The 18,546-nt window shown below is 43.5% G+C and overlaps 1 protein-coding gene across 4 annotated transcripts in view; it reads left to right on the top strand.

Moving 5' to 3' along the window:
* Positions 1 to 40: 40 nt before the first annotated feature.
* The window catches only part of TEN1 (TEN1 subunit of CST complex), a 30,117-nt gene continuing 11,611 nt past the window's right edge, over positions 41 to 18,546 (top strand). Inside the window, exons 1-2 of one of the 4 annotated variants that reach the window (XM_069482869.1) lie at positions 41 to 309; positions 5,700 to 5,784. Coding sequence is in view for 1 of the 4 variants with exons in the window: in XM_069482866.1 (XP_069338967.1) it covers positions 17,725 to 17,744 (20 nt within the window). In the remaining 3 variants the exon portion in view is untranslated. The other 3 variants (XM_069482868.1, XM_069482867.1, XM_069482866.1) reach the window with 3 other exon arrangements.

Consider the following 18,546-nt stretch of genomic DNA (forward strand, 5'->3'; position numbering starts at 1 on the left):
GACCGCCCGGGTACGCCCCAGCCCGCCTCTTCCTCACCGCGGCCGCTCAGCACGTGACCGACAGCGGCTCAGGCGGAGGGGGAACAGGTGGCCGCGCCGTGACCGTGGCCGGCGGCGGGACCTAAGAATTCCCTGCTCCCTGCCACTGGAGGCCCCCGAGCGGCCCCTCCGGGAAGAGAACCCGTAAAGGGTTAAGAAATTGCCCCGCGGGAAGCGGGGAGAAGTGTGGGGATTTTGCTACCCCGCCCCTCTCTCATCACGTGATCACGCGGCCGGAAAGACGCAACCTGAGGCACAGGCGGTGCACAGGTTGGCGGGGTGCTTGGGAAGGGGCGGGACAATGAGGCTGAGGAGGGGCTGCGCCTGCGCTTTGAGACTCGCCCGCCTCGACGCTTCCGGGTCGGTACGCAAAGGCCTCCCCAGAAATCAGAGGGGGAGGGAGACTGAAGGGCCCGGGAGCGGTTTGAGAGGGCAGTGGGCCTTGTGGAGTTGGTAGTGGAGGTCGTTAGGATTTTCCCAGATTCTTCGAGATTGGGGGAGAAAAGGGACTGGGACCAAAGTCGCATTGGGGAGTGGCTCCAGTTACCTTTTGTTAAGGTAATGGCGTCTGCTGCCAGAGGCGTGGGTTGCTGGGATCTGGGTGTGGGATTGCAGGCGCTTCCCTGTGTTTGTGAGCAGGGCATAGACTTTGAAAGAGACGGAGCTGGCAGTGTTTCTCTGAGATCTGTCTGTCATAGAAACTAGAGTTTTTCTTTCCCCCGATCCTGGCAGTTCTTAGAAGTCTTGGAGGCCAGACTTTGTTTTCTCTATTTTCATCGTCGCCATCAAAAGGGGAAGTGCGTACGTTATTTTAAAACCTAATATGGGAGGATTTATAATGAAAAGCAAGAATTCCCCATCCTTGGAGGCAGCCAGTTTTCATCAGTTTTGTATTCAGTTCTAATTCCTGAGAAACAGCTAAATAAAATGCTTAATTTGCTATTTCTTGATTTGTTCGTTTAGTTACCCTTTGACTTCATTCCATGATTGTTAGGATACAGCGCACTGCAACATCCCTTTCTTTCGTAAACGTATTGCCTTTGTAACTTCAAACATGCTTAATCCCCTGTTCATTTTTTTAGTAGCACTACTGAGCATAATAAGGTAAGATGAGTGAAGCATTCACCTTGGACACAATTTAAGGGCGCTCAAAAAAAAAAATAAAGCCCTCAAGATTAACATTAATGCAACGCTTTTTTTTTTTTCTTTAAAGAGACGGATCTCGCTCTGACCTCCAAGCTGGAATGCAGTGAGTGGCATGGCCATAGCTCCAACTTATGGGCTCAGGCAATCGTTTGGCCTCAGCCTCCCCATAGGTGGGAATACAGGCATGTGCTACCATGCCCGCCTAATTTTTAAAATTTTTTGTAGAGACCCAGGTTTGGTCTTGAACTACTGGCCTCAAGTGATCCTCCTGCCTAATCCTCCGACAGTGCTGGGATTACAGGTGTGAGCCACTTAGCCTGGCTGATGCAACATTTTTTTTTTTTTTTTTTGAGACAGAGTCTCACTTTGTTGCCCAGGCTAGAGTGAGTGCCGTGGCGTCAGCTTAGCTCACAGCAACCTCAGACTCCTCAGCTTAAGCGATCCTACTGCCTCAGCCTCTCGAATAGCTGGGACTACAGGCATGCGCCACTATGCCCGGCTAATTTTTTCTATATAGATTTTTAGTTGTCCATATAATTTCTTTCTATTTTTAGTAGAGGTGGAGTCTCGCTCTTGCTCAGGCTGGTCTCGAACTCCTGACCTCGAGCGATCCACCCGCCTCGGCCTCCCAGAGTGCTAGGATTACAGGCGTGAGCCACCGCGCCCGGCCCTGATGCAACATTTTAAAAAATTAAAATTAATGCAGAAAAATCCATGATGAACAAAATACCAATATTTTAAGTGAAGACAAGATCATCATTGCTGATTTTTCCTTTTGTCTCAGGTTCCAATATAGTGATAGTGTTTTTAATGCCCCCCCCCCGGCATTTAGATTGGTTACTGTGGATTTCATTCGTCTTGTCAACAAAAGCTGGCACTCCAAATATAACCAACACAAGCTGTTCATAAGACAAAACTGAGTTTATTGCTTAAAGGAGAGCGCTGCTTGACAAAGCTTTGGCACTATTTCAGAGAGGGGAAGGTAAGATCAGGATTTGTTGAGAATTGGCAATTTGGGGTCAGGCAGGAGTTTTAGTTCAAGGTCTTGAGTAAGATTAGGTAAGAACCATAGTTCAAAATTGGTGCAAACGTCAAGGTAAGGGAATTCAGAGACTCAATGGACAAACTGTTAATGTTCAAACCGTTTGCCTAGGCTAGTCAGTCCAGGAAGAGTAAATAACTGACAATGAAGGCAAAGTGTTGGCAGTAAGCTGTGGCTTTAGTTCTGAGTATCCAGGCTGAGTGTGGGGGTAGATGGTTTTGGCTTTCACTCTCGTCTTCATGAATCTGTTCACCCATGTAAGAAATATTTAATAATGTCCCAGACACTATGAGGCAGAAGCACATAGTGAAGAATAAGGCAGAGTCCCTGCCCTCATGGAGCTGATAGTCTAGTGGCAGACATAGACATTAAACAAGTAAACGAATTAAAGTGAAATTCAGTTAGTAAATTGCGGTGAAGAAAATAAGGTGAGGGCGGACAGTGACTGGGGTGGTGGAGAGGGCTATTTTAGATGGGGTGGGTGGGGAAGACCTCACAGAGGCAGAGGTATTTGAACTGGAAGCTCAGCAGGAGGGAACCAGCCATGGGAAGGTCTGGGAAAGACTGCAAGTCTGAGGAAAAGCAAGTGCGCAGGGCCTGGGGTGACTGTGAGCCAGAGGAAGGGTAAAGGCAAATGAGGACAGGAAGGCCAGGTGCAGACCCCATGTGACATGAGCCAAGATAAAGACTTGCAATTGTAATGGTTAAAATGGGAAACCTTCAGTAGATTCTAAACAGGGAGTTATGTGATCTGATTTACATTTTTAAACATTTTATTGTGGAAATTTTCAAACACATACAAAGATAGAGGGAATAATGCAATGAACCCTGTATATACTCCCACCCAGATTCAACAATCATTAGCCATACCTCCACCCACTCCCCCACATTAATTTTAAGTAAATCCTTCATATCATCTGTAAATACTTTCATTATATATCTTTAAAGGATTTTTAACAAACTCTTAATACTGTTATGACACTTGGTAATATTAACAAAAATTTCTTAACTTCGTCACAGATCCAATCAATAGTCAAGTTTCCAGTCAGACACAGTGGCTCGTGCCTATAATCCTAGCACTCTGGGAGGCCGAGACAGGAGGATCTCTTGAGACGAGGAGTTCAAGACCAGCCTGAGTAAGAGTTGAGACCCAGTCTCTACCAAAAAAAATAGAAAAAAAGTAGCCAGGCGTGGTGGCACATGCCTGTAGTCCCAGCTACTTGGGAGGTGAAGCAGGAGGATTGTTTGAGCCCAGGGGTTTGAGGTTGCAGTGAGCTATGATGAGGCCACTGCACTCTACCCAGGTGACAGAGCGAGACTCTGTCTCAAAAAAAAAAAAAAGTCAAGTTTCCTGGATTGTTTCATAGAAAATGGCAGTTGGTTTGTCCAAATCTGGGTCCAAACAAGGTCCACACGCACATTGCGGTTGGTGGATATGAATCTTAAGCCTCTTTTATTGTGTAGGTTTCCCTGTACATCTTTTTTTTTTTTTTTTCTTGAAGACTGTTATTTTTCCTTGGAATTTGCCACAATTTGGATTTTATTATTTCCATGATGTCGTTGAGATGTTTCTCTGTATTTTCTGTGACCTGTTAGGTAGATTTAGAGGCTTTCTTAGATTCAGACTTAAGGTTTTTGCAAAAACTACTCCCTATGGCATGGCATATTGCAGGGAGTTAGCTACGCTCCCTGCAAAGTGGTTTTTTCTTCCAATCAGGTCTCTCAGGCAGGGGTTATTGCAAAGGATGAAAAATATGTTCAGGATACTCATGCTGACAAAAAAAAAAAAAAAAAGCAAAGGATGAAAAATATAGTAGGAAACAGAAATAAAAGATAAAGTAATGGCAATAATAATACACAGAGCCAAAGATATAGTTTATAAAGTAAAAGTTTATGAAAATAGATAAAGGAGGGTATCCGGATGGAAATATTTTACCCGCATAAAATATCTCCCCGACTGAAACTCCACACAAATATTTTATAGGGTACAGACAGGCTCCCCGTTGCCAAGGACAACGGGATTTGCATACTAACAGGCAGTTTGCTCTAGGGTCAAAGTCTCCTAAAAGGCTACTACAGATCCTTTAGCTCTAACTAGGGGAACAATGAGTTATAAAATCGTCTTGGGGCAAACTTCTAAGTTTTATGATAAGGCTATTACTTTAGCAACAAACAGAGACATCTTGGCTCTGGTGATTGTGTTCTCGGAGACAGAGATGATCCCAGAAGTCAACATGGGCTGTGCTTTGTGTTAATTAGTTTAACCGCATGGTTCCATCTGGGCCCCCGGGCTTGGGCATTTGCATATCTATCTGATTAGCTCTCATCTCAGGCGGTCTACCTGTCAGCCCCGGCAACCTTTGGTTCTAAGGGAGGCCTGCCTTGTTTTTCAAAACAGGTGAGAACCAAAGGCCCAGTTTACAGCTGTCTCTTTGAAGTGCAGCTTCTACTGACCAGCAAGACGCCCTCCTGAGACGAGGCAGCTTTTGAACTAACACATTTATTTTTTCTTTAAGGCAAAGCCTTATTTGACTTCTGAAATCAAATCTTATCTCCAGAAATACAGGGGGCATTTCTATATCTCAGTATTCTTAGGCTCAACAGCATATTTTGCATTTTAAAGCATCACTCTGATTGTTAGGAAGTGAATGGACCTTAGGCGAGAGTAGAAACAAAAAGACTTGATGAAAATGCTTGGGCTGGGGTGGTGAGCAGGGAGTGAAGTAAATAGACTCGCTACCTAGTTTGAGGTTGTGGGGCCAGAAAGGGAGTGGTCCTTTTCCCCCTTATCATAAAGGGTCATGACCAACAGACACCCCTATAGCAAAAGACAAATTAACAAAAGTATAACAAATTTATCATGTGTACGTATGCACGAGAGTCATACAACATACGAAAACTCAGCTGGGCACAGTGGCTCACGCCCATTATCCCAGCACTTTTGGAGGCCAAGGTAGGAGGATCCTTTAAGCCCAGGAGTTTGAGACCAGTTAGGGCAACATATTGAGACCCCGTCTCTACAAAAAATTAAAAAAAGAAAATTAGCCAGGCATGGTGGCACCTGCCTGTAGTCCTAGCGACTAGGGAGGCTGAGGCAGGGGGATTGAGCCCAGGAGTTGGAGGCTGCGGTGAACTGTGATTGTGCCACCACACTCTAGCCTGGGCAACAGAGTGAGACCCTGTCTCTTTAAAAAAAAAAAAAAAAAGAATACTCAAAGGGCCAGGTGGTTGACACTTAAATACCTTCTTCACTGAGAATTGGGGGGAATGTGGGCAATCCTTTGAGGGATAAATGAGTATTAGGGAGCATGAATAGACTCTAGGAGACAGAAATTAATTTGCAAATGATTCTTTTTGGAAGTTGACCCTCCGATAGACATTATCCTTACATTCCTCAGTCTTTGCTTTTTTCCTTTTATATATATATATAGATAGATAATTTTTATTTATTTATTTATTTTTTTTGAGACAGGATTTTGCTCTTTGCCCAGGCTGGTGTTGAACTTCTGGGTTTAAGCAGTCCTCCTGCTTCAGCCTCCTGAGTAGCTGGGACACAGGTAAGTGCCAACATGCCTTGCTCAGTCTTCTCTTCTGAAACAGATAATGAGATTTTTTTGGACAGGATGGAAGGCAATTGTATTCCTCTTTGAGGGTCTGGTCTCTAGGTAGGTGCGGAAACTTCAGAGAACAGCACAGGATGATGCTTTGGGAGAGACGGAGGATTGGGGGGGCTGTCAAAGAGACCTTGAGGCTGCTGCTTTAGTTCAGCATGTCAGAGAGACATATTTTGGGGTGTGGGTTTTGAGCCCCAGCAGGGTAGAACAGACAGAAACTCGTGATGGATTGGGTGAGCCATGAGAGAAGGGAGGCATCAAGAAGGACTTTAAGATTTGAGCAGATGTAAGACTCTGGTGCTGCTGGGCCTTAGAAAATAGAACCCCAGAATGAAGGCCGCAGAAGCAGCCTCAGAGCAAAACTTTTTCTCTGACCTTCTCTTGCCCTCCTGTCTCTCAGCCCCATTATCCCCTGAGGCGAGCCATAGAAACTAGAATCCCTCTTCCCCACGGCAAGGCATAGAAATCAGACCCCTTTTCTCCAAAGCCAGCCATAAAACCTAAAAGTGTTCTGTGTAAAAACTGGCCATAAAGAAATTATCTGACCTACTTTGTTTGACTGTAGGGCATAAGACCCCCATTCCAGAAAGAATTTTGCCCCACACCCAGAAGGAAGGAACGCTGCTCAGAGAGGCCAAAAGGAATCTAGACAGACAGGCCTTGCTGGGTCTCCTCACTCAGTCTGTAAACATTAGATCATAATACCCTTTTGTCCAATCATATTTCCACACAGCTGTTCATACTTTGTTGAACCTACACGTAAAAATAGACAATTTCCCATATATCTTTGGGTTTTCATTCTTAAGGCTCCTGTGTATACACGTTAAATAAATTTGTATGTCTTTCCTCTCATTAATCAGTGATTTTTCGCTGAACCTTTAGAGGGCCAGAGGCCTTGGCCCTGCTGTTAGGGCCAGGATTGCAGGTGGCATTTAAAACCAGAAAAACATAACACCAACTGTGCCTATTTCCTCTCCCTCCCAGGACCCACCTAAATGGACAAAGAACAGAACAGATGTCCGTGGGCCAGGGATCTCAGTAGATTCTAGGAAGATGGGAAACAGATGGAGCCTAGTGACAGAGTTAACAGAGGAAGCCACCATTTCAAGTTCTGGATAATAAGATTAAGGACACTTCTGTCATTGTGACAGCAAAGACATGTTAATAAGTTTGTAGATGAGAAGTGGTGAGGAGGTGAGTCTGCAGCCTTTGTGTGTGACTTGGTTTTTCCTCTTTGAAGTTCTTGGAAACCCTCTTTTCCTTGGTGTCTGGAAATTTTACATGCTGTATTGAAGGTGTGGTTCTTTCTCCATTCATCCAGTTCTGCCGTTTCAACTAAAGACTCAAGTCTTTGCTCAGCTCTGTAAAACTTGCTATTACTGTTTTTTCTTTGTTTTTGTTTTTTTTAATTTTTATTTATTTGTTTGAGACAGTCTCGTTCTTTTGCCCTGGCTAGAGTGCCGTGGCATCAGCCAAGCTCACAGCAACCTCTAACTCCTGGGCTCAAGAGATCCTCCTGCCTTAGCCTTCCAAGTAGCTGGGACTACAGCACTCATCACCACCCCCAGCTAATTTTTTCTATTTTTAGTAGAGATGGGGTCTTGCTCTCGCTCTCGCTCAAGCTGGTCTCAAACTCCTGAGCTCAAGCGATCCTCCCGCCTCGGCCTCCCAGAGTGCTAGGATTACAGGCATGAGTCACTGTGCCTGGCCTACAGCACTTTCTTTAGACATTTCTTTAGACGTATTAATAACATGTACATTTTTCTCTACTAGTAGATTATAAATTTCTTGGTGGCAAGTTTCTAAGAACCCAGTATAGTACCTTGACTAAGACAGGGTTGAAAAACAAAATTTGCTGAATGAAATTAGCAAAGGAATACATCAAGAAATAAAAAAGACACAAAAAGAGCAAAGTTCACAAGGCAACACCACCAACAGGCTCGTGATGCCACCACGAGACAGAGCATGGAGAGCTGGAATCCTAATCCTATTCCTCTGTGAGCAGCACTATAGTGCAGTAACTTGTATCTTAGCAGACATGGCTGGACTTGTCCTGCAGAAAAGCCCCTCTTGAGGGAAGGAGCCGAAAGCCCACTTTCAACCAATTATAATCAGATCAGAGAAAATTCTAACCTTTTGTTTAAGTCATTAAAGGAACTGTACCATCCCTTACCTAGAAGCCAAAATATTTGCTCAGCATTTCCCATTCTCCCTCTCCCCTCCCAGCTCTTTTTAACAGGGAAGCAATGCCCAAAGGCAGGAGAAAACCACTTAGAAATCCCTCTTTTCTGCTTTTCATGGATTGAAACAAAACCTAAGTTTTCAGTGGAAATGCACAAGTGTCTCTGTTAAGCTCCAATCCATCTTTCCATTTCAAAGGTCTGAAAGCACAAGATCTAAGACACTAAAAAGGGTGAGACCCGCTCCTCAGTGACAATCTGCTCTCAGAAATCCAAGAAGTCTGGGGTCTAAGCAAGGAGGAAAGATTTACCAACCACCTGCCCCTTTCAAGATCTGGGGAGGGAGCAGGGACACAGAGCTGAATTCTCCACACTCTCATCTCGCAGGAACACCCACAATCAAGATAAAAGCCTATAAGCACAGACTAGTTTCAAATTAGAATTAACTCGAGGCCTTAGTGACCTACAGTGGACAGGATGAGTCAAGAAACCACCTGGGCCCTGCGCAAGTGAACACTGTCAGAGAAAGCCAACCCTTACACCAAGAAGGGACCAGCAAAGCCTGGAGGGGCACACTGGCAGAGCTCCACTTTTGAGAAGCAGCGCCTTCACACATGCCCCACTGCGGGCTGACGTTAAACCAAAGGACATCATGTTAACTATTCTATTGATGGCTCATTGATAAATGTAAAAGGTTATCATGAAAGTAACATGCCCACTTAAAAAAAATTGGAAAATGGAGAAAAGGGCCAAACTGCCTTTTGTCCCACCACCCTTGGTAGCCTTTTGGCACATTTTCTTCCAGCATTTTTACATAGATATAGTCATGATATATCATATTGCTTAACAAAATTATCAATACTCTTTAAAAACTACTAAAATCACATAAATGCATGCACTCTTTTTAAAAAATCAAATAATGCTGATTTATTTTCAATTTATTGGATTCTCTTTATTTTCCAAAATTCTAAGAAACAGCAAAAGTCAGGTTACATGAAATCTAAATTCAATAACTTGCCCCGGCCGGGCGCGGTGGCTCACGCCTGTAATCCTAGCACTCTGGGAGGCCGAGGTGGGCGGATCGTTTGAGCTCAGGAGTTCGAGACCAGCCTGAGCAAGAGCGAGACCCATCTCTACTAAAAATAGAAAGAAATTATATGGACAGCTAAAAATATATATAGAAAAAATTAGCCGGGCATGGTGGTGCATGCCTGTAGTCCCAGCTACTCGGGAGGCTGAGACAGGAGGATCGCTTGAGCTCAGGAGTTTGAGGTTGCTGTGAGCTAGGCTGACGCCAAGGCACTCACTCTAGCCTGGGCAACAGAGTGAGACTCTGTCTCAAAAAAAAAATAAATAAATAACTTGCCCCACTAAACCAACAGTGATAACAAGTAAGAGAGTAACAATAAATTAGGTAAAACACATCATCCTTAAGAAGGCGTTAAATCAAATGCTAAATTGCAACCAGCTCATATTCCAGCTAATCTTTAAATTCTTTCCCAAGTTGTCTCATTTAATAATGTATCAGTTTGGGTGTTTCACTCTCTTCTGGGGAGGAGTGTGAGAATTTGAACACACAATGAATAAATAAAAGTACTAGAAATGAGTGACAGAAAAACTAGTAAGTTTAGAGGCTACAGGGCGAAAAGTAGCATTTTAAACTGTATCTAGTTCCCTGCTGCTTCCAGAACTGCTTGGCCTCATGCTGACCTCCTCCCCTCCCTGCAAACAAACTCAACTCTAGAGCAAGGGTCAGAGAGTTTTTCCTGTAAAGGACCAGATATAGTAAATATTTTAGACTTTGAGGGCCACAAGGCAAAAGTGAGAATATTAGGTACTTATATAAGAAAGAAAACAAATTCCTACAAATCTTTTATTTATGAAATTAAAAGTATAATAATTGATATTTTTTTGTAATACAGGTCTACTAATAAGAATGGATTTCTTCTTAGGGGGATAACATTTTGCAACGTTGGGAGATCCCTTTTGTCAAAATTGATTACAAATGTTCACCTGTTAATGCTGATTCTGTAATGATTATTTTACATATTTCATCCTTGAAAATGTCTTTTCGGGCCGGGCGCGGTGGCTCACGCCTGTAATCCTAGAACTCTGGGAGGCCGAGGTGGGAGGATTGTTTGAGCTCAGGAGTTCGAGACCAGCCTGAGCAAGAGGGAGACCCCCATCTCTACTAAATATAGAAAGAAACTAGCTGGACAACTAAAAATATATAGAAAAAATTAGCCAGGGATGGTGGCGCATGCCTGTAGTCCCAGCTACTCGGGAGGCTGAGGCAGAAGGATTGCTTCAGCCCAGGAGCTGAACGTTGCTGTGAGCTAGGCTGATGCCACGGCACTCTAGCCCGGGCAAGAGACTCTGTCTCAAAAAACAAAAAAAAAGAAAGAAAATGTCTTTTCACACAGGCAGGTACTACCAAATGCTGACATCATTTCATAAGCTTATGATTTTACTATTATATATTTTTAGAGACAAGGTCTCACTCTGTTGCCCAGGCTGAGCTCAAACTCCTGCCCCCAAGTGATCTTCCTACCTCAGCCTCCCAAAGCCCTGGGATTACAGACGTGAGCCACCATGCCCAGCCACACGCCTCTGATTTTAATTGAGCATATTCATCTTTTGGATGACACACATATTCCATTAGTCTTGATGCTTCTCTTTTAATCACTTCCAATTGAAGGTTTGGTGTAAAATCAGTTGCACAGGTAAGTAAATGGCTTTTGAAATGTGGAAATTTCCTTTGCATTCACATAATGATGCAAAATCACTGCTAGAACCACAGTTTGCATTTCGAAAATGCATCCACGGTAAACGTGTGTAGGAATGGAGAGTTGTCTTTGTTTTCACTTTTGACAGCAGAGAAAGTACATGTGGCAGCTTCATAGGACATAATGATTTAAACATTAGTGGTCGTCAAAACGACTGTATTGCAGCATAGGGTTTACATAAGCACTGTTTCGCTTTGTAATTTTAGGTTGAATTCATTAAGAAACATTACCAAGTCTGTAGCAACAGCTAATTTCTAAAGCCATTCAGCATACAATAATAGTGGATGAGAACAATTCTTCTCATTCAGAAAAATTTCAGTCTCAGACCTGAGCTCAAGAAATTGCAAGAAAGGCCGGGCGCGGTGGCTCACGCCTGTAATCCTAGCACTCTGGGAGGCCGAGGTGGGCGGATCGTTTGAGCTCAGGAGTTCGAGACCAGCCTGAGCAAGAGCGAGACCCCATCTCTACTACAAATAGAAAGAATTTATATGGACAGCTAAAAATATATAGAAAAAATTAGCCGGGCATGGTGGCACATGCCTGTAGTCCCAGCTACTCGGGAGGCTGAGACAGGAGGATTGCTTGAGCCCAGGAGTTTGAGGTTGCTGTGAGCTAGGCTGACGCCACGGCACTCACTCTAGCCTGGGCAACAGAGCGAGACTCTGTCTCAAAAAAAAAAATAAATAAATAAAAAAAATAAAAGTTAAAAAAAAAAAAAAAAGAAATTGCAAGAAAACTGTACCACTGCTAAAGCCATCAAACTGCTGTGTGGAAGGGCATGTCAGAACATTCAGCATCTTGGCTAGATGCGGTGGCTCACACCTGTAATCCTTGCACTTTGGGAAGCTAAGGCAGGTAAATGGCCTGCGGTCAGGAATTTGAGACCAGCCAGAGCAAGAGTGAAACCTCCATCTCTATAAAAAATAGAAAAAATTAGCCAGGCATAGTGGCAAGAGCCTGTAGTCCCAGTCACTCAGGAGGCTGAGGCAGGAGGATTCTCTTAAGCCCAGAATTTTGAGGTTGCAGTGAGCTATGAACACGCCGCTGCAGCACTCTAGGCCTGGGCAACAGAACAAGACCCTGTGTCACCAAAAAAAGAAAAAAAAAGAAGAAAAGAATATTCAGCTGACAAAAATTCATGGAATTGATGTCAGTTAAACCTACATGATTGAAATTCATCACTAACACTAATAGTGCAATGACACATAATAAATTCAAATACTTTCTGCAAAGTACCTGTTGATGAATAATGCAATGAATAACCTTACATTTTCACAAGCTTTGTAAATTTGTCCAATTAAATATTTTTCTGCTCCACACATATTTTTACCACTATCAGCTGTAAAAGATATTAACTGACAATACTGCAGGTTGTGCTGAATTAGAGTTTTAACTTTTTTGAAAATATTCTCACCTGTAGTTGTTCCAAGCCAACTACTCATGGATGCTAATTCTTGTCACTTCAAACCTGACATTGACTCCATGATTCATAAATAAGCAAAAGCTAAACAGTAACAGTATCATTTGTGGATTCATCAAGAGCCAAGGAAACTACAAGAAATCATTTGCCTTCTTTTTTATTTTTTTTATTTTTAGGGTGAGGTTCACAGGCCCCGAGAGAGAGGGGCCTGAGAAGTCGCCCATTTGCCTTCTTTTTCAATTGACTACTGCTACTCCCAATGTCCTCAACATTTGGAGTAACTGTTCCTGCTGAAAGGCAAACACTCAAAACAAATTTGTTTTCTCTGGACACACTTCTTCAGCTGCTGCAATCAAACACCATTTAATTAACTCAACATCAGTAACTGGCTTTTCTTGCTTGACTAACAAATGAGCCAGTCAAACTTACTTCAGTTGTAGCCTCATTTTCATTTTCATGAAGAAATTCTGCTGTGATAAATATTCCTTTTCAGTTTTCTAATGTTCCTGACTGTTGCTTTCCTGTGAGTTGGGGATACTGTGATGAGTGCTTGGTCTGGTGATGGCTGATTTCAGCCAAGCAATCTTTATTAGGTGTTTTGCCACCAAATTTGACAACAAAATAACCCACACTCCAAGTGCCTTAAAAGCACAACATTCCAAGTCCAGTTTTTCCCTCCCATTTTGAGAGGAATGCATTGGTAATAAAAAATAAATAAAATGCTGTGGTCTGCTGATAGGCACAGCACAGGAAACACTGATGAGAGCACCAAGCAGCAGCGCAAAGGGATTGAGTGCCACGTATGGTCTCTGTGGCAACTAATCAACTCTGCAGCTGTGGCACAAGGCAGCCACAGATGCTACGTAAACAAAAGAGCATAGGTTCAAATAAAGCTTTACTTATGGACTCCTTGAAGTTCGTATAATTTTCACATATCATGAAATATTCTTTTGCAACCATTAAAAAATGTAAAACCTGAGGCCGGGCACAGTGGCTCATGCTTGTAATCCCAGGGCTTTGGGAGGCCGAGGCAAGCGGATTGCTTGAGGCCAGGAGTTTGAGAACAGCCTGGGCAACACAGTGAAACCTCATCTCCACAAAAAATAAGAAAAATCAGCTGGGCATGGTAGGGCACGCCTGTAGTCCTAGCTACTTTAAAGGCTGAGATGGGCAGATTGCTTAAGCCCAAGATTTGGTGGCTATGGTGAGTTGAGACTGCATCACTGCACTAGAACCTGGGCAAGAGAGCGAGACCCTGCCTCTAAAAACTAGAAAAAAAAAATAAAAGTAAAAACCATTCTTAGTTCATGGGCTACACACAAGCAGACAGCAGGCTGGATCTGGCATGAAAGTCCCCAGTTTGCCCATCTCTGCTCTAAAGGGTTGGTATGCCCCAACGCATCACACCCTCACCTCACATCTCCATACTTCTGATCATGTTGTCTCCTGTGTCTAGATCACCCTTCTGGCTTCTCTGCCCTGAGGGTTCCCTAACACTGCCTGCCCCGTGGTGTTACCTGCTCTCTCCTGTGTTCCTACTGCACCGTGTGAATACAGGTGGTATGGTCTTACAGCAGTCGCAGTTGATTCTAACTGCTTTGTACACAGTCGCGTCTATTCACCTCTGTACCCCTGCTGAGACCTGGCCCATAGCAGGTGCTAAGGCATGTGCTAAACTGGAAAAACAAAACCAAAAACAAAAAAAACCAAACAGAAAGCATTCCAAGCGGTGTAAGCCTTCCAAGCAGTACAAAGCAGCTCTGCACTAACCCAGCAAAACATGGAGAAGCAACTCTAACCTCTGACTTAGACGCTCCTGGCAACTAAGAAACCAGTAACCATCTACTTTCCACAATGTCTGCTCAGACTTGTTCCTCACCTGAACGCTAAAATTGAGATCTTCAGCCTCATAAGCAGCGTAGAAAAGCAGCCAGTGGACAGCTGACCCTCCCGTTGTAACTGTTGCTAGGAATGTGCAGAGGACACTACAATGTATTAAATTCCTTTTTCTGTTTCCTCCAACAACTAAGGGTATTACGATGACTATTTGGCAGAAGCCGGGTACAACCTAAAGATGTATTAAGTGAAAGAGAAAAAATAAAAGTCTGTACCTTGACTATAATTAGGTAAAATATATGCAGAAAGAAAAACTGGAAGGAAAAACCTATCCAATATTATTGACATTAGGGGTTATCTTACCTTTTCTTTACTTTAATTGTGATTAATTATTTTAGAATTCAAAACCAAAAACTCATTAGGAAAGAAATACATGATATTAATGGCAACCTGACAGGGAATCTCTCCTGATCCAAAACTGAAGGAAAGACATGTGTTGCTCGTGAGCCAGAAGAGTTCCCTTACGTTAAAAGTGAACTGTGTGCTAAATCTTGTTGTAAAGTGAATGACTGTTTGAATGTCGTCCTGTTTATGATCTGTAAAATCTGATGTGGACACATCTATCGATTTGAATAGAGGCAAACAGGCAAGACAATGATGGCCTCTGGAGGACTGAGACAAACTAAGAGAGAGGGACGGTGCTGCAACACCAGAGTTGCGCAGCACTTGGTGACTGCCCAAATGCACAGTGAACAGCAAGACTGGAGACAACAAAAGGGGCCACAGACTGAGCCAACAGAATCAACTCCCTCCGGACATCGTTTGCCGACAGACATCATTCGCCGGGAGGACGCAGGCCATGAGTTTTGAGCTGGAGGGCCCAGCGAGGAAGCGCCTGCTTCCGAGGAGCCTGCTGCTTTCCCGGCCAGTCAGCAGTCACTCCTCACGAGCCTCGTGCCAACTTGACAGATTTGCCTATATCCCTAGTAAACCACCCATGTTCATCTTTATTACAGATAGTCTTATAAAAACTGAATTTCATCTTTTTCTACAAATATATATAAACTTTAACGTGGAAATGGAATCTTAAAAGTGCAAGAAATGGCCCTAATCTTAAACATTCTTTTTTCTCTTTTAATTTTTTTCTGCTTAAACGTTATCTATTGAAACTTAACCATAATAACAGCATTCTGCAACTAACACCAAAGGAAAGGAAAGGAAAAAAAAGTAAACAAACCTGTCATTGTTCAAGATTATACTGTAGTAGCCAAAGGCTCAAATGACACATATCAGTAATCTACTGTTTTCCATATTAATACTGACCCTACCGGCCACTTATTTTCTTCCCCATGTGTATCTTCTAAAATGAAATTTAGTCACGGAGCTCATAGTTCATGGCTTATCGAAGATTCTTCATTTTAAGTTTCAGAATATTTGTTGTTTTGTTTTGTTTTCTTGAGACAGGGTCTCACTCTGTTGCCCAGGCTAGAGTGCAGCGGCATCATCATAGCTCAGTACAGCCTCAAACCCCTGTGCTCGAGCATCCTCCTCCCTCAGTCTCCAGAGCAGCTGGGACTACAGATGTGCACCACCATGCCCGGCTAATTTTTCTATAGAGACAGGGCCTCACTCTTGCTCTGGGTAGCCTCAAACTCCTGACCTCAAGCAATCCTCCCACCTCAACCTCCCAAAGTGCTGGGATCACAGGCGTGAGCCACCATGCCCAGCCAAGAATAAAATATTTTTTAATTTCAAAGAGATATAAGAGCATACCAGATTAGAATTCTAAATTATTTATCTTTATCCAAGTACATATGTATTTCTTATACGCTGCTGAAAATCCTCCCTTATTTTTGAAAAGTTGTTAGGTAAACTACTAGCAGTCCTACATTTGAAAAGCTACTAGGTAAACTACTAACAGTCCCACATTCAGTATTTACAAGGACATATATACATGTTCTGTGTAACACCAAACAAGACCTAGAAACCATACAACTTTGCAACAATAATCACACCAGTGGGAGTTTACTAAAAAATGGCTTTTAAAAAACAAGGCCAAATAAAGCTGTAATTGGTGGCGAGTAAATATTTAGATGAGTCTGATACAGCACTTATAGAGACGTGGCTTCCAAATCTTCTGAAATGATCCTGATTTAAAACATTCTCTCTGGTAGAAAAGCAAACTCAGAGTATTATTTAGGCAAATAAGTGTCTAGTGAATTTCTGAGGTATGAACCTTTCATGCAGCCTTTGATCCCATAACCAGCCTTTAGCCAAAGAGTAAATACAGTAAGATCTTAGGGCCAGTATGAAGCCCCTAGATATGATGAAACTATCCTACTTCAAAGACATACACAGGAACCCACATGTAAGTGCTACAGGCACTCAAGCAAGTTAGTGCTTTAAGGTGGAGAAGCTCCTCACTGACCATTAATATTTTTTTATTTTTTTTATTTTTTTTATTTTTATTTTATTTATTTTTATTTTTTATTTTTATTTTTTTTTGAGACAGAGTCTCGCTTTGTTGCCCAGGCTACAGTGAGTGCTGTGGCATCAGCCTAGCTCACAGCAACCTCAAACTCCTGTGGTGTCAGCCTAGCTCACAGCAACCTCAAACTCCTGGGCTTAAGTGATCCTACTGCCTCAGCCTCCCCAGTAGCTGGGACTACAGGCATGCGCCACCATGACCGGCTAATTTTTTCTATATATATTTTAGTTGGCCAGATAATTTCTTTCTATTTTTAGTAGAGTCGGGGTCTCGCTCTTGCTCAGGCTGGTGTCGAACTCCTGACCTCAAGCGATCCACCCACCTCGGCCTCCCAGAATGCTAGGATTACAGGCGTGAGCCACTGCGCCCGGCCAAAACAAAGAATTTTCTCACAGAAAGGCTCATAGAACTAGGGAAACACTTACTTACCTTTACCAGTTTATTACTGAAGGTAGGAGCCAAGGGTCCTCTGTGCCCTCTGAAGGTTTGCTGAAAATCACTGACAGGAGGCAGACTGATTGGAGAAAAGGCATACAAATTTATTTGATCATAGTTTTACATGACATGGGAACCGTAAGAGTGAAGATCCAGGCCAGTGAGGTGGCTCATAACTGCAATCCCAGTGCTTTGGGAGGCAAAGGCAAGAGGACTGCTTGAGTCTATGAGTTTGAAATCAACCTGGACAATATAGCAAGACCCCATCTCTACAAAAATAAAAGAAAAAATTAGCCATGGTGACATGTGCCTGTAGTCCCAGCTAGTTGGGTGGCTAAGGCCAGAAGATCATTTGAGCCCAGGAGTTCAAGGTTACAGTAAGCTGTGATTACACCACTGTACTCCAGCCTGGCTGACAGAATGCGACTTATTCTCTTAAAAAAAAAGAAAAGAATGAAGAAGACCCAAAGATACAGGGGAACTTGTTTGTTTTTATGCTTAGGTTCAATGAAGTGTGGACAGTTCTGTGGAAATATTTTTGGACAAATAGGCTATGATCTTTTTTCTCTTTCTTTTCCCTTCCTCTGCATTGCCTTGAAAAAAAGGGTATGATCTAATGCTAATAGACAGGGAGGGGAAACCCAGCAAGGCCTGTCTGTCCAGATTATTCTTGGCCTCTCTGAGCATGTGTCATTTCTTTCTGGGTGTGGGGCAGGGCCCTCTCTGGAATGGGGCTCTATGCCCTACAGTCAAACAAGGTAGGTCAGATAATTTCTTTATGGCCAGTTTTTACATAGAATGGTAGAGGGAAAGTTAGAGTAATATTTTTAGGTTTTATGGCTGGCTTTGGGGAAAGGGGGTTCTAGTTTCTATGACCTGCCTTGGGGAAGAGGGATTCTCCCTCAGGGGAGAATGGGACTGAGAGACAGGAGGTCAGGAAGGCAGAGAAAACCTTTTTGCTTCTGAGGCCTTCACTTTGGAGTATTGTTTTCTGAGTCCCAGTGTTATAAAGGATATTACAGAAAACACAGACGAAGAGATGCACAGGGCCAGGTTATGTGGGAAGCGGTGCAGGGCTTCCATGTCCCACCTTCCAGGACCCTCCAGGAGTTCCGCTATCCTGAAGCTCTTCCAACCCCGTCCTGGTGGGTTTCTATGGAAGCTTCATTGTGTAGGCAGGATTAATTAAGTCTTTGGCCACTGATGATCAACTTGACCTCCCAGCCCTCTCCCCTCCTTGGAGGTTAGGGGGAGGAAGGAAAGTCCCAAGCATCTTATCCTGCCTTGGTCTTTCTGGTGACCAGCCCCATCCTGAAGCTCCCTGGGGGCTGCCAGCCATCAGTCAGGTGTAATCCCAGCACTTTGGGAGGTCAAGGGGGGAAGATGGCTTGAGGCCAGGAGTTTGAGACCAACATCAAAAGATAACATCAAAAGATACTTACCACTGTGGCCGGGCGTGGTGGCTCACGCCTGTAATCCTAGCACTCTGGGAGGCCGAGGCCAGAGGGAGGATCGTTTGAGCTCAGGAGTTCGAGACCAGCCTGAGCAAGAGCGAGACCC

This window comes from Eulemur rufifrons, chromosome 9 (assembly GCF_041146395.1).
Source record: "Eulemur rufifrons isolate Redbay chromosome 9, OSU_ERuf_1, whole genome shotgun sequence".
Classification (NCBI taxonomy): Eukaryota; Metazoa; Chordata; class Mammalia; order Primates; family Lemuridae; genus Eulemur; species Eulemur rufifrons.